General features: G+C 52.7%; 3 protein-coding genes across 3 annotated transcripts; all 3 read right to left on the bottom strand.

The window, feature by feature from the left end:
• Positions 1-83: 83 nt before the first annotated feature.
• On the bottom strand, positions 84-5,074 carry KRP23_12581 (DNA topoisomerase 2; the record flags this gene model as incomplete). Its single annotated transcript, XM_067883216.1, has 6 exons — positions 84-2,210; positions 2,286-2,412; positions 2,484-3,406; positions 3,472-4,550; positions 4,610-4,910; positions 5,054-5,074. 6 exons carry the CDS (start codon positions 5,072-5,074, stop codon positions 84-86), a joined length of 4,578 nt encoding a protein of 1,525 aa, XP_067739489.1.
• Positions 5,075-5,745: 671 nt separating this feature from the next.
• KRP23_12580 (uncharacterized protein) lies at positions 5,746-11,736 on the bottom strand (the record flags this gene model as incomplete). The annotated part of the gene is made up of 1 exon (XM_067883214.1): positions 5,746-11,736. The coding sequence occupies one exon, from the start codon at positions 11,734-11,736 to the stop codon at positions 5,746-5,748; it is 5,991 nt and encodes a 1,996-aa protein (XP_067739488.1).
• A 132-nt stretch (positions 11,737-11,868) lies between these two features.
• Positions 11,869-12,288, bottom strand: KRP23_12579 (uncharacterized protein; the record flags this gene model as incomplete). The annotated part of the gene is made up of 1 exon (XM_067883213.1): positions 11,869-12,288. The coding sequence occupies one exon, from the start codon at positions 12,286-12,288 to the stop codon at positions 11,869-11,871; it is 420 nt and encodes a 139-aa protein (XP_067739487.1).
• Positions 12,289-14,185: the final 1,897 nt, after the last annotated feature.

The raw sequence follows: 14,185 nt of genomic DNA, 5'->3' as shown, positions 1-14,185 counted from the left end.
CAATGCCCAGAATCTTGATCTGGCCCGTTTCCTTTCACTTTCCAGTCCTGCTACGTCGCAGGCATTTCACTCCACTCATGTATCTAGAAATCACTGTCGTCGGCGTCGTCCTCCATGGCAAAACTCTCCTCAGCATCGTCAGCATCGTCGTCGTCGTCACTCGAAATCTCATCGTACACAATGCGCTTTTGTGTGCGCTGGGAACGCTGACGAGGTGCCACTGGCGAGGGATCCGCCCCTTCGTCATCACTAGAGACTTCACTCTCCTCTTCAAGAGGCGATTTCTTCGGCATCTTGGCTGGCGTGACCCTCTTAGCAGCCGTGGCCTTCTTGGGGGTTGCAGCCTTCTTAGGCGTAGCCTTACGAGCTGGAGCCTTCGGTTTGACTGCAGACTTCTTTCCAGCATCGTCAGACTCCATAGCGAAGACATCGTCTTCTTCATCCTTCACTGCAGCCGTCTCATCATCAGAGCTCGCCAAGTCAATTGTTGAGGCCGGCTTCGTCACACGTGACGTACTCACAGCAGGAGCAGAAGCTACCTTTTGCGGGGTCGCCTGAAGTCTCCGAGCAAGTCGTTCTGCGAGAGAGAGCTCCTCCACTTCTTCCTCGCTCTCAGACTTGACTGCTGCAGGCTCCTCCTTGGCTTGAAAGAAATTCGCAATGGAGCCCGACTTAGGTTCCTTCGTCCCGTTAGTCTTTTGCTCCTTAGCCTTAGTCACAGTGGCTTCCTTCTTAATTGGCTGCTTCACTGGGGTCTTTCTCGGCGTCGCCTTGGCACGAGGCTTCTTCTTGACTTCGAAGTCTGAATCATTATCGTCATCGCCGTTCTTTCGTTTCCTTTTCTTCGCTGCAGATTTCGCGCGCGTCTTCTTCTTGGGGGTGTGCGACAAAATTCTCTCTCGCTCGGCTTCCGTCTCAACGAGCATTTTCTCGAGAGCGTCCAGGTCTGTAATCCACAAATCCTGCACCGTTCTGCCTTCCAAGACGCTGAACTCCTGCTCGCGATCCTGAAGCTCGGCACGAAGCTTGTCAACGCGTTCCTTCGTCAGGCTCCAGATTTTCATAGACAGAAGGTAATCGTAACCTCTGCCGGCATCCGTGGCGTTGCCTTCGTCCTCATCGTTTGAATCGTCATCATTGCTGCTCTTCCTTTTCGACTTCGGAAGAATCTGATCATATCCCTCCGAAATCAACTCTTCGAGAAGGTCTTGCCTCTTCCGGTTGCTTACGATCAGCTTACCTTCGACAACTGACAGCACGAAGCGGGCCTTGTTCGACAAAAGCTTGATCTGGTCCTTAAGCTTTTGCAGCATGGCCTTCTTTCTGCGCTCATAGTACTCGAGGCGAACACCGTAAAACTCATCCATCACCTGCTTCGGATTCTCGTACTTCTTGATGTGGCCGGCCGCATCAAAAAGATGCATGTTGGAGGTAGACAGAGACGACTCCAGCTTGAACTTCTTCACGATTCCGCCGGGGGCCTTCGAGATATCGGTCAGCGCCTTCGGCTCCAACGTGATTGTGAACAGTACCTTGACATCGGTGTGGTTCTCCTTGAAGTCCTTAATTGTATTGGCATCGAGCAGAGCTTCCAAGAACTGTTTGTACGTCTGAGTCCACACCTTAACGGGTAACTCGGAAATCACAAGTGTGCTCTCATCCGTGACCTCGTACAAGCCTTGGACGACGTAGTTTCCCGTATCACCTCCGCGCGAGTTGGTCTTCTCAACGATGTGACCGGTGAATCCACGGTACCATGGGGTTAATGGAGTCGCCTCCTCTCCGTTGATCATCTGCCGCAACCCTTTAATGATGTCGAGTGGGTTGTAGTTGGGGACAGAGCTGGACCAACCTGTTCCGATACCATCACTGCCGTTCACGAGAACCATCGGGATGATCGGGATGTACCATTCGGGTTCGATAGACTGGCCGTCTTCATCCAAATACTTCAGCACATCGTTGTCCAGCGGATCGTAGATAAGTCGCGTGAGCTGCTCCAAGTTGGTGAAAATATAACGAGCGCTGGCAGAGTCCTTGCCGCCCATCAGACGCGTACCGAACTGACCGATAGGAGACAGAAGGTGGATGTTGTTACTTCCAACGAAATCCTGCGCCATGTTCACGATACAGCCTTGCAAACTCTGCTCTCCGTGATGGTACGCAGAGTGCTCCGAAACATAGCCAGCCAACTGCGCCACCTTAAGCTCTGACTGAAATAGGTAAAGCACACAAATGCGTCAGACACAGCAACGCGAAGCTTCAAATACCAAAGATGGAAAGCGTACCCGAAGATTACGCTTGAAGCAGCAGAACAAGACTTTTCGCTGAGACGGCTTGAATCCGTCCAAGATACTAGGAATGGAACGGATGTTGTCGGCCATAGAGAAAAGAATGAGTTCCTTGTTGACGAACCTGTCGGGCAAAAAGCACAAACAAGTTAGCCATCGAGCAAGTCAAAAGATTGTCTGCGCGAGAAAACTTACTCTGTGTAGCCCATGGCGTCCACATCGTAGTCGACGTAGGTGCCAGGCTCATATCCACGTAACCAATCCTTGCGGTCCTCGACACGCTTCTTTGAGAACGCCATGTCGATCACGTCGGCATCTCCATCGCCTTCGTACGTGAACCCAATCTGGTGGGTTTGCAAGTCGGAAAAATACTCTTTTGTCTCTGCAGCCGTACTCGTACCCAGACCCTTATAGTACTTGATAACCCAGCCACGCCCCTGGTTGGTTCTTTCCCGCCAAGACTCGTACTCGGGCATCGTGTAGAAGACCTCTTTGGTTCTACCCTTGGTACACTTCACAATCGGAGTGATGAACTCCTGTAAGAAGCCTTCGACAACCAATAGCGACGGCCAAAAATGGTGGATAAGGTTAATCACCAGACCCTTGATGTGGCTACCATCATGATCCTGATCTGCCATAATCATCAGGTGGCCATAGCGCAAGCCCTTGGTAGACTCGTACTTCTGGCCGTACTTCAGACCGAGAATCTTGACCACGTTTTGAATCTCCTCGTTCTTTAGGATTTGTGAGTGGCTTGCTTCGCGTACGTTGAGCATCTTACCACGCAACGGGAAAACACCGTAGTAGTCTCGTCCAACGACGGCAAGGCCACCAACAGCCACGGTCTTGGCAGAATCTCCTTCCGTCAGGATCAGGGTGCAGTCTTTGCCTTTCGCGGTACCAGCGTGGTTGGCATCGTCAAGTTTCGGGATACCGGAAAGTCGTGCCCGTTTGCCACCGCCGCCACCCTTGCGACGAAGCTCTGCTGTCTGCTTGAACGCAGCAAACGAAAGGATTTTCTCCACCATGCCACTCTTTTCCACTTGCTTCAGGAACTTGTCGCTCAACGAAAATGTAGATCCAAAGCCGTTGGGCCGTGTCGTCAGAGTCTCTTTAGTCTGTAGCGGAAAAAATCACTGTCAGCTACTGAAACACACACAACTATAGAGCACAGAGCACATACCTGTGAGTCAAAAGCAGGGTTGTCAATCAACGCGCTCACGTAGACGACCATGTGCGTCTTGATGTAGTTGGCCTTGACCGCCTCGCCCTTGTTCTTCTTCTTCAGCACACTGACGAGCTTGTTCGTAATCTGATCCACAATGTACGTCACGTGCTGGCCACCCTTGGTGGTGCAGATGCCATTCACGAAACTCACTTGCTGGAATCCATCGTCACTTAGACCGACTCCAACCTGCCAGCGTTCGTCGGGCTTCTCGAAGATGACGCCATTTTTGGTGACGTTCGTGGGTTTAGCTTTGGCAGCTTTAGCCTTCGGTTTGGCTTCGCTGTAGTCATCGTCGTCTTCGCCATTTTCTTCGGGGTCTTCTTCCTCCTTCTCGGCTTCAGACCCACGAGGTCCCGGATACAGCGCGACATACTGCGGGAACGACTTAATCGGGATCTTCTCTCCGTTCAGGAAAACATTCATCCCCTTCCCAGAAACGCCAGCCACGTCGTACACTCGCTTCTTAAAAAGCGACACAATGTCGTCATTGAGGAAGTCCAGCTTGAATCGCTTGAGGTCAGGCTTGAACGAGATGCACGTGAAGTCCTTCTGTGCCCACTTGGTGATCGACGGCGGGTTCTTCTTGCCCATGTTGTTCTCAAACACTTGCTTGTACTTCTGCTTGGTGCTCGAATCCGCCGTCTCGACAACAAATTCGTTGGAGAAAATATTCGCGAGCTTGGCGCCGTATCCGTTTCGTCCACCGGTAGTCTTCTTCTTCTTATCATCGAAGTTGCTACCCGTCAGCAAATGCCCAAAGATGAGCTCCGGCACATACACCTTGTGCTCCTTGTGCAGCACAATAGGAATGCCCTTTCCGTTGTTCCACACTGAGATCTCGTTCTCCTCCACGTCGATCGTCACCTTCAGTGTGTTCATGGACTTGTCCCGCTGCTTGTTGTCACAGGCGTTGACAATAATCTCGTCGAAGATCTTGTACAGTCCGGGCACGTAGTTGATCTTCTTCATCTCCATCCTTTTCTTCTCTTCGTCAAACACCCACATGTTCTGCTCCACGTGCTCAATTGAGCCCACTACAACCACACAAAACATAAGTCTTCTCTCCTTGTCTCTCCTCTCTAAATGCACCTACCGTAGGTGTCTGGACGCAGCAGAATGTGCTCCAGCTGCGTCTTCTTCTGGTAAATCTGCTCAATAGACTGCTTGGGTGTACCGCTCTCCTGCTGCACGGGCATCTGCTCGTCCCCGCTGTCGTCCACATCGTACGCGGGGCTGTCGGACGCGTCGCTGTCCCACGCGTCCTTCTTCTTCTTCTTGACAAGCTTGAGCTTACTCTGCGTCTTCTTAACCGCCGTCACTTTACCGCTGGCTGCCGTGGTTTTCTTCTTCCGTGGGGTCGTGGTCTTCTTCTTGGCCGGGGTCAGCATCACCACCTATGTTGTATTATTTTTAACATACAAATAAGAAAGTTATAGAAAATTAGTGAGTCATTATGTTGTAACTTGGAGTTATGGTGCCTGTAAAGGGTGGAGGGACGTGGGGGTCGCATGAACAGAGAGAGAAGAGAGACACGCACATCGTCTTCCGAGTCGCTCATGGCTGCAGGCTTCTCCGCGTCGCTGGGTCTTCCTCGCTCGCCGCCGCCACGGAGTGCGCACAAGCTCTGCCGATTTCAAAGTGAACATCGAACTGAAAAGCGGCGGAAAAAAAACCTTGCAGCTTTTGAATTTAAATTTAATAATGTCAGATCTTGGTACATCTGGGGAGAGTGGGATAATTTCTACACTTGGTTAAAGTATGAGTGGGAGATGCGGTGCCACAAAAATGGACCCTCTTCTGGCAACGAAATGTGATGTAGACACCAACTTTCGTCGTCGATTTGACGTGGCGAAGGTTTTATTATCGATCTGTGAGGTATGCCACATTAATGTAAATATGTAGCCATTCGTCTACAGGTTGCTCTTGCACACCAGCCAATCTCCGGTTTGAACATTTGACATACATCCGACCCCTTCACTAACCTGCACTGCATCACCTCGCTAAGCATCCACGTCCGGCCCGCGAAGGGCTTCCTCAATCACCAATTGCCTCAACAGCCCTGCGAGTCGCAGGCTGCGACTACTCCAGTACAACCCGAGTTAGTTAGCTCGTTTATTAGCTGCAGCTGTCAATGCTCTTCGTTGTTTTCAGTGAGGGACGAGGTTCGTCAGAGAGCAAACCGTTGGTTGTTGTGCTTTATTGTCTACGACGCCCGTTCGTTGAATGTGGTCACCGTCCGCCACCTAGGACGTCTGCGAGTTCATCAGGTTCGTACGTTGTACTACTGTTCAAGGGTGCAGCTCCATTCAGCGGCTCTCGCTGCCGGTGAGGGAAGCGCTCGATGTACGAAGGTCCCTTTGACTCGAACTGGTAGTCGTCGGCTCGGATTTTCACGGACGACCCAATGTTGTTCGGGTGCTTCTCCCATGCCAAGCTCTGCGCGGTCTCCCGCGCTGTCCAGTTGCCAAGTGTGTCGGCCACGTCGCCGTCCAAGACCTTGTGTACGTCGCAAGGGAAGAACTGCGACTGGTTGTAGCACGGCGACATGTGCGGCTGCAGTCCTTGCGGGCCGAGCTGAGCTTGTTGCTGGTACTGCAGCTGGATCGACACTTGCTGGTCGAACGCTTTGACGTACGCGTCCAGCTCCTTCTGTGGTTGGCAATGAGCTGAGCCCCGTGCAAAGGTTTGGTACTGGTCAACCACGTCCGAAGCGTACGGAGAAGTGGTGCGGCAAGGCAAGCAGCCGCTCTCCTGTTCGTCCAGCGTCGTGCCAACCAGTCCGGCGACTTGGAAGCACTGCGAGCCGTAAGTGAATAATGGCGGTGCCGATGGTCGACCTTCCCAGTGACGCCCATTCCAGTACGAAGCGCGCTCGCGCAGCATCGCTGGTGACAGGAACTCGCGGAACGGTCTGATCTCGTCGCCCAGCACAGCTCCGTCGGCCGAGTCCGCGAGCCCAAACAGATCTTCACTGAAGGCGAAGAAGTTGAGAAGAGCTTCCCGTCCTTCGAAGTCTCCCTCGACCTCACGTAGCAGGCCGCGAGTGCCCAAGTAGTCGTCTGTGAGAGCGCTGATGGCCACGTACTTGGCCCGTCGTCGCTCCACCACGTACAGCGGGCCTGTAAGCCGATCGGGACCGGTAGCGTGCACGGCGTTATCCACTTTCAACTTGTTGCGGGCGTCGTCGACGAGGCTGGTGGTGGAGCTGAACCACGCTGCATAGTCGGCCTTTGTGATGCTGTTGGTACTCGAGTTTATCAGTGCGGCCAGCACCTCCGGACGCGCAAGAGCAGAGCCTAAATCCTTCGCCATGAGGTCAATCTCGACCTGCGAGAGTGAGCCGGAGCTATCGAAGTCGTACGATTTGAAAACGTAGTCAGGTGCTTGTAGCAGTAGTGAGCGGAATCGCTCGTAGTACACGCGCCCGTCAAAGGACGGATCCAACACGAAGATGGCAGCGTCCAGCCGAGGCATCTGCCGATACCACAGCGCTCGGGCGAGTTCGTTCTCGTCCAGGTAGCCGCTCTTGTCCAGATCGAACCGATCAAAGAGCAGATTCGGGTCGACGCCCAGCCAGTTGTCGAACTCTTTGAAGGTGATCACTCCGTCCTTGTTGGCGTCCATCATGTCGACTTGGTTCCACTTCATGAGGTTGAAATCTGCGATTAACGCATCCACCAGCTCGGCTGTGAGCTTCTTGAGCGCCTTCTGCTCCTCTAGTTGCGCTATCTCGTAGGACGTGATTTTCCCATCACTGTCGCGGTCGATCTCGGCAAGATCAAAGGACGAATACTTGCTCTTGAAGGCCAAGCTCACAGGTACACCTAACGTCCCCAACAGTTCGTCTAGAATCTCCGTGTCGTTGGAGGGAATGGTGTTCTCGGTGAGCTCTTCCTCGTTCGGGTAAACGTACTCGATCGCTGGGTCATCCTCGATCTCGTGGCGTCGACGTTCTCCAGCGAAGCGCTTGAAGATGAAGAGCGTGATGTTGGTGCTGAGAGCGTCAAAGTAGTTGCCACGCCAGGTCTTGGTGTTTTGTACTTGAAATCCCCAAGATGTGTACGCCGGCACAGACGCCGTCGGGATAAAGGCGCTGTTGGCATCATCGTTCGGGTCCTTGTAGCGAGTTTCAACAACGGCGGTCGTCGTGGCGTTCGCAGATTGAGTCTGTGCCTGGCCCAAAATCACCTTCTTCTTCATTCCATCTGGGCAAACATCTTCCGGCTTTTGCGGCACCGTCGTGACGGACACGCAGTTGGTCGCGTTCACAAGCGAGCAGCAGATAACTTCCCAGGGAGTGTCCTCCATGCGCCAGCGCTGCAGGTAAATATCCGTCGGATCATCGTAGCCCATGTGATGAAAAGCTCGATGGTAACTCAATCCAAAATCCGTCACGGTTCCTCCGTCTTTTGCTGTACTTGGCTTTTGCACGCTCTGCCAAAGCGGATCCATGACAGGCCGGGGCAACCAGTACTCGACGGTCTTGTAGTACGTCCGCACGAGGTACGCAGCGTCTTCACCGCTCGAGGATGCAAGAATGGCGACAGTCTGATCGTGCGTCTCGTTAACGCTCTGTCCTCCTGGTGCTTCTAGTGGCGCTGCGTCAGGGTATAAGCTACGAACAAACGAGAATGGTCCATTCGGATATTCACTGCTTGCCACGCCCGTGAGACCCATCGTGTTCGCTGCAGACGATGAAGCGCTGTCGACGTGCATCCACATGACAAAGCGCTTAGTGGCGCGATTGAAGACCACTTTAGGCCGATCAGCGAGCAAGCCTCCATTGTCTTCCTGACGGTCTCCAAACGGATCCGTCAGGTTAGTGAAATGGAGCATGAGGCCTTCGTTACGCCACTCGTTGTAGTCGATACTAGAGCACGCGCCGATCCCCCCACGCCCCGTGTTGGCATCAAACACTTCCGAGTACCAGTACACGCTTGGGTGTTGAGGAGCATTAGGTTCTGGCGATGGCGAACTAGCACTAGAGGCCCCAACTTCTGCTTCCCAATCGATGCCCGTCTCCAGCGGCTCCACAATGAAGCTATCGAGCGGAAGGCCCTCAATCGTCAATAGTTCTGCGTACGAAATGACTTCTTCTCCTTCGTTACCCGTTAGCAATTCCGCTTGCTGCTCCTCGTAGCTACTTTGGTCGGGAATTTCACTTTCTTGCTCTCGAACGTCGTTGAAAAATGCTCGATGCGGTGCACCGTCGAACGGGACGATCCCATTGTTGTCGTGCTTGTACACTTCCTGCCTTGGCAAGTGACTGTCATGATGAACCATCGGGTGATACGTTGTTGTTGTCGGCTTCTGGGATGACTCGGCCCATAACTTACGCCACGTACGCTTTGCCGTGAGAACCGCTCCTTCATTCTCACTTGCAGCGTCTGCAGCCGCCGTGTCTGGGACGTTCCTGATCCAAGGACAGGAGAACCCCAGCAAGAAGTCCTTCCCGACGTAAATCTCGTCCCACCACGTAGACATGGCGTGAAAGTTGTTGAGACTCAGCGCAGCCACACTTTTGCCCTGAAACGCTGCTCCAGCCACCTTCAGCACGTCATTGAGGCGAATCGAGTACGTGTGCGTGTTCCAATCGAGCGTCATATCCAACTTGTACCAGCGATCAGTTTGCACTTTGTCGTGGAAAATATGTCGTGGCCATTGGAAGGTGTTGGCTTCGTGTGCAAAGCTGCCGTCGACTAACGCGATCGCAATCATAATTGCATCATTGGCCGGGGCGGCATCGCTCCGGTGAACTCCGAAGATGGCTCCACGGTTCACTGCCAGCGTTCCTCGTTCAAGATTTCCGACCCGAACGAAGTACGAGACGCGTGTGGGTTTGCTAGCCTCTGCGAGTATGAATCGTGGTCCGTTGCGAGACACTTGACGTGTTTTTGACGATAAATACGATGAGCCACTGGCGTATCGCTCACTACCGTGAACAAGAAGCGATTTGGCTGTGGCAGCAGCTCCCATCGAGGAATCAATACGCATGGCCAATTCAGAGCGAACCTTCACGTGAACGGAGCCCCGACCGCCACTTCGTGCCGTATTAGAGGAGGCCCCACCACTCACCTGCAGACTTCCTTCGCCCCAAGACGAGTAGCTTTGAGCGTAAATGGCGATACGTCCGCCGCTACCGCCACCTCCTCCACCGACGCCTCCAGCAACAAGCTCATGGCCTCCATGTCCACCGATAGCTTCCAAGTGTCCATGATGAGACACAGTAGCGCCACTAACTAGCAGCACCGAACCACCAGAGCCGCCACCTCCAGGGGTGAACGCCGAGCTTCCGGCCCCTCCGTTCGCTGATATGACCGCATTCGGGCCGATGAGGACGTCATTGATCGCCGACAACATAATGGCTCCTGCACCAGCACCCCCTTGGGTTGGCTGCACTACTGGAAAAACATCAAATGGTTCTTGTCCACCGCCAGCACCCCCACTTCCTCCCAAGAGATCGGTCACTAGTTCATCGGCGTACGCAGGCGCTACCCATGCAGAATCGCCAGTGTAGCCTACACCTCCAGGACTAGCGAATGACGCTCCAGCACCTCCAAATGCAAGTGAAAAGTACTGAGAATCAACAATCTCAGCCACTGCGTCAACCCCTTTCAGTTGCGAAAAATCGACTTGCAAAACTGCAGGAGCCGCAACGTCCGTCTTGGTGCTTGATGTCGGGGTCATGGGGACCACATTTCCCTCTCGTGTCCAGAACTGCAGTTTCCACACGAAGCCACCAGCAGCCCCACGCCCCGCGCGGCAACGCTTGGCAGGGTAATTTTTCGTGCTGTCTGCTACTTCAACGAGGTCATCTTCAGGTGTTAACCACTCCGACGCTCGGTACAGACCTTGGTCGTAGTTTGGATCGAGTGCTTCAATCGAGGAGCTCGCTGTTTGGTCGTCTAGTGTTGATCCTTGTACGCATCGGCCTTTTGCATCCGTGCGCGTCACGCGGGCGTCAATCAAAGTTGCCAGATCTGTCAATAAGCTGCTTCGAAGCTGCTCAGCCGTGACATCATGTGCCAACCAGCGTGTTGAATCGCCCAGGAAGCTCAGTCTGAAAGACCCCGAGAGCTCATTCCCATCGACAATTGTGCGGGTCGCCGCCTTCGCCTCCAGTCCTGAGAGAAAATTTTGTGCCTGAAGCTGCGGGACGTTCCCAACTGCTGACAAGAACGTGACGCGCCACAAACGGCCGATTTCAGGCACTTGCTCGAGCGTGTCGTCTCGTTCAACGTGCAGCTCTCCAATGTCAGGGAAGGCCGTTTCCAGTCGCCGTCGCACATCCAGCGCAGTCGCATCGTACGCAATCGTCTCGGTAGTTAGCCCAGCGCTTGCAGTACTCGGATAGCGAAGTATGAAGTGGCCTTGCAGATTCTGCCCAGATGCAACCGACGTTTCGATCTCCTGCACTTCAGACACGTGTTTGCCCCACGTCGACAGTGTCTTCACATACACCCGAGCACTCGTACTTCCCGGGCCGTTCTTGTTGTTATTCACACCTGGATAAGTCGTACCCGCTCCAATAAAGCCACCTCCTGGAAACCCTCCCAACGTTCCTGGTCGAACGCGCAGCTCCGTGTCCACGATGAAGCTGCTACGACTTAGAATCGCAACCGCTCGATTGCCTTGGAATCGCACACGCACACCAGCGCCAAGATAAACCGTCATGAAGTTGAACACTGCAACTGAAGTGCCTCCAAGCCTCGTCGTTGCCACAACACCACTTAACTGAACGTCTCCGCGCAACTCAGCTCGATCCGTGTCGAAGACCAAGTAACCTGCCTCCAGCTCCAGCGACCCGATCACGGGGAAAGTGAAGGTGTCCCAGCCAATCCACGCCCTCGGTTCCAGCATGCTGTCCTCGATGCTACTGCTGTTGGTCGCATTCCCGAATCGCCAGTGGTGGGTACCCGATTTCCAGTCCTCAAAGTCGTTCATGAGTGCAATTTGCTCTCGATCTCCGCCCCCGAACTGCCTCGTAAAACTCTTCAGCGACGCGTCTTTGATCTCATAATCCTCGTCTCCTCGAGCGCAGCGGTGAGTGACTTGGCAGCGCTCGTAGTTTCGACACGCAGTAGACGAAGAACCTTCAGTGCAGCGAGTTGACACGTACCAGTCGTCGGCGACGTTAGTAGCGTGGACGCATCGCAATTTGAGATTGAAACTCACAAACACCCACACCAGAACCTCCAAACACGCGATTCCTCTAGACATTTACGGATACCAATCCAGTGGCCGCCTCTTCGTAAGTGACTCTTGGTTCGAAGCAAAACAGGAATTGCAAGTCCTCAACCATTAGCCATTATGGCAAGCCGATTAAACTGCCTACTACCGAGTCCTTTGTCCTTACGCTGCATTTGGTTTTATGAAGGCGCGATAGTCCTCGAGCAACTTGAGTCGGTCCGCCTTGTTCAGGTTCATGATTTTCTCGATCCACTTGAATCGGTCCGTGTACGGGCCCGTTTTCAGACTCAGCGATTTCGCGAGGGTGATGTCGCTCACACTCAAGTCTTTCCAGCTCTGGAAATTATTGTTCCGAAACTGTTTGTCGTTCACCAGCTGCTTGATGTAGGTCAGCGAGTACTTGCTCTGGAGTCGCCTTTCTTGGCCATCCACCTCAGCCCTCAGAAGTCGACTGTCCGGCTCGGATTCAATACGATTCGCGGTGGTCATCTGGGAGAGCTGGACTTGCTTCGACTCGACAGCAGCATCGACGCTAGCGAAGAGAGTGGCTACCGCCACCAACAGGATGTAACTTAGACGCATCGGGTTTTCGTCACAGGTGGGAATATTACTGGTCAAGACGAGGCTGAGAGTGCTTGCGTGCAAATTGGACAGTGAGCTCCTGATTGCCGCTCGTGTCGGTCGGTTACGATCGTACTGTTCTCGTAATCGACCAGATTATGGGCTTTGCATAGGGCAGAACACATGTGTACATTAATCCAGAATTTGAAAGACGGATGTCATGAGCCGTCGCTAAAATATTAAGACCTGAGAACCTGACCTACGGTGTCTTTCGCCCCCTGCTGACATTTTAGCCAGAAAAATAAGACCACATACAAATACCAAGTAAGACCAGGTTGTGGTAATACTGTAGTTACAGCATTCAAGAACGGACCTCACATGAGTCAGACCTTGAACCGCAGGTGCGAGTTTGCTGTACAGGTATTGTCAACGAAGGTACAATCCGGCTTTCGAGGGATTGCCGATAGAATGCAGAGCTCCATGTGTACATGTACATATGGTGACTGCACTATTGAATGAGCGACTCAGTGTAGGCGATTCGCGAACGATAGACTGCCTGGATCAAGACGACCAAGGGTAACCATTCTATATATTGTCGTACAGATTAACTTAGAGGGATTACATGTAACAGTAAACGAAAACCACCCGTGAACTACATGTACAGCCCTTTTTCCTCATGTACACCTGTTTTAGCTCCGCATCTCGGAAGGGCCCGTTTTACAATTTGGGCCTTCAATAGGGATAGGTCACGCTATCTTGGAGCAGTGCAGCTCTGAAGCAGGTATGCCACTCATTTATACCGTTCAAAAGCGGCAAAACGGGAGGTTGTCCCTATAGCAAGGATGCAGTAGCAGAACAAACCTACCCCATTGCTCCATTTCGGACTTTGTCGTTTGCTATCTCGGACCTTATCTTTATTTCGGCCCCCCAATCTCGGGATAAGAGACCTCAAGTTTGGGTGGAAACCACAAACCGGTACACCGCAAATCCGGATTGGATGCAAAGTGATCATGGAAACGTGACCACAACTGTACAACGTCCAAACCATTCTGTGTGATTAAGATTCTTCAGGTAGGAAATTCCTAAGCTTACTGCACTAACGATAGGAATCCTTCATGACGGTCGGCACCTTTTAACACTAAATGACTGAGAAAACCGTACCGATTTTCGGAAAATTCTTAAGGCCATATTCGCCAATATTAGTTAAAGTCAAATTTGAGCGGCGCAAGATTAACAGCGCTGTAGTAATATAGTACTATTTGACTACTATAATAACCAGTAGTTTGGCCTGCATTAGAGGAACTCTAAATACATTTAGACAAACGCTATGGACGATAAGCTGGATTTATCACGGCATGTCCAGGGTCCACGCTACACACAATCTTCGTCGCACGAAGCTGTTGTTTGCTGCAATATGGAGGCTTCATCTTGGGTAAAGCGACAAAGTACTGAACGAGTGGTACGAACAGACAATACGATAGATGCGAGCTGCTGTTCAGCGTTTATCGGAGGACAGGGCGTATTTCTACATGGGCGTTGTCTGTGCTGGGGGCTCGTGACGAAGGCCCCCATGGAGAAGATACGCTCCCGAAATGCGGGCTTTGTCCATCGTAGCGAACCGCACAACTTTTGTTTAGTTGGTCGTCGCCAGCTCGGTAGTACTATACACAGTAACAGGGAAGGTCTGAGCAGTGCTACTACTACTACCAGTAGCGAACTACTAGTTCAGAAGAATAGCCGCCTGCAAACTCGCTTTGCTTCAACAAGGGGGCTTTTGGGACGAGTCTGCGCGATGCTCAGATTTACCGCATCGGAAATCATTTAGCGCCTGCTGATGACGACGAGCGAGGCGAATTTTGGCGAGCTGGTCTCGTGGAGATCCGGGGTATGAGCAACATAAACTGCAACTTACAGCCGC

Source organism: Phytophthora ramorum (genome assembly GCF_020800215.1).
Source record: "Phytophthora ramorum isolate Pr-102 chromosome Unknown Phyram_PR-102_s0015, whole genome shotgun sequence".
NCBI lineage: Eukaryota > Oomycota > Peronosporomycetes > Peronosporales > Peronosporaceae > Phytophthora > Phytophthora ramorum.
This window is presented reverse-complemented; position numbering and strand designations above follow the sequence as displayed.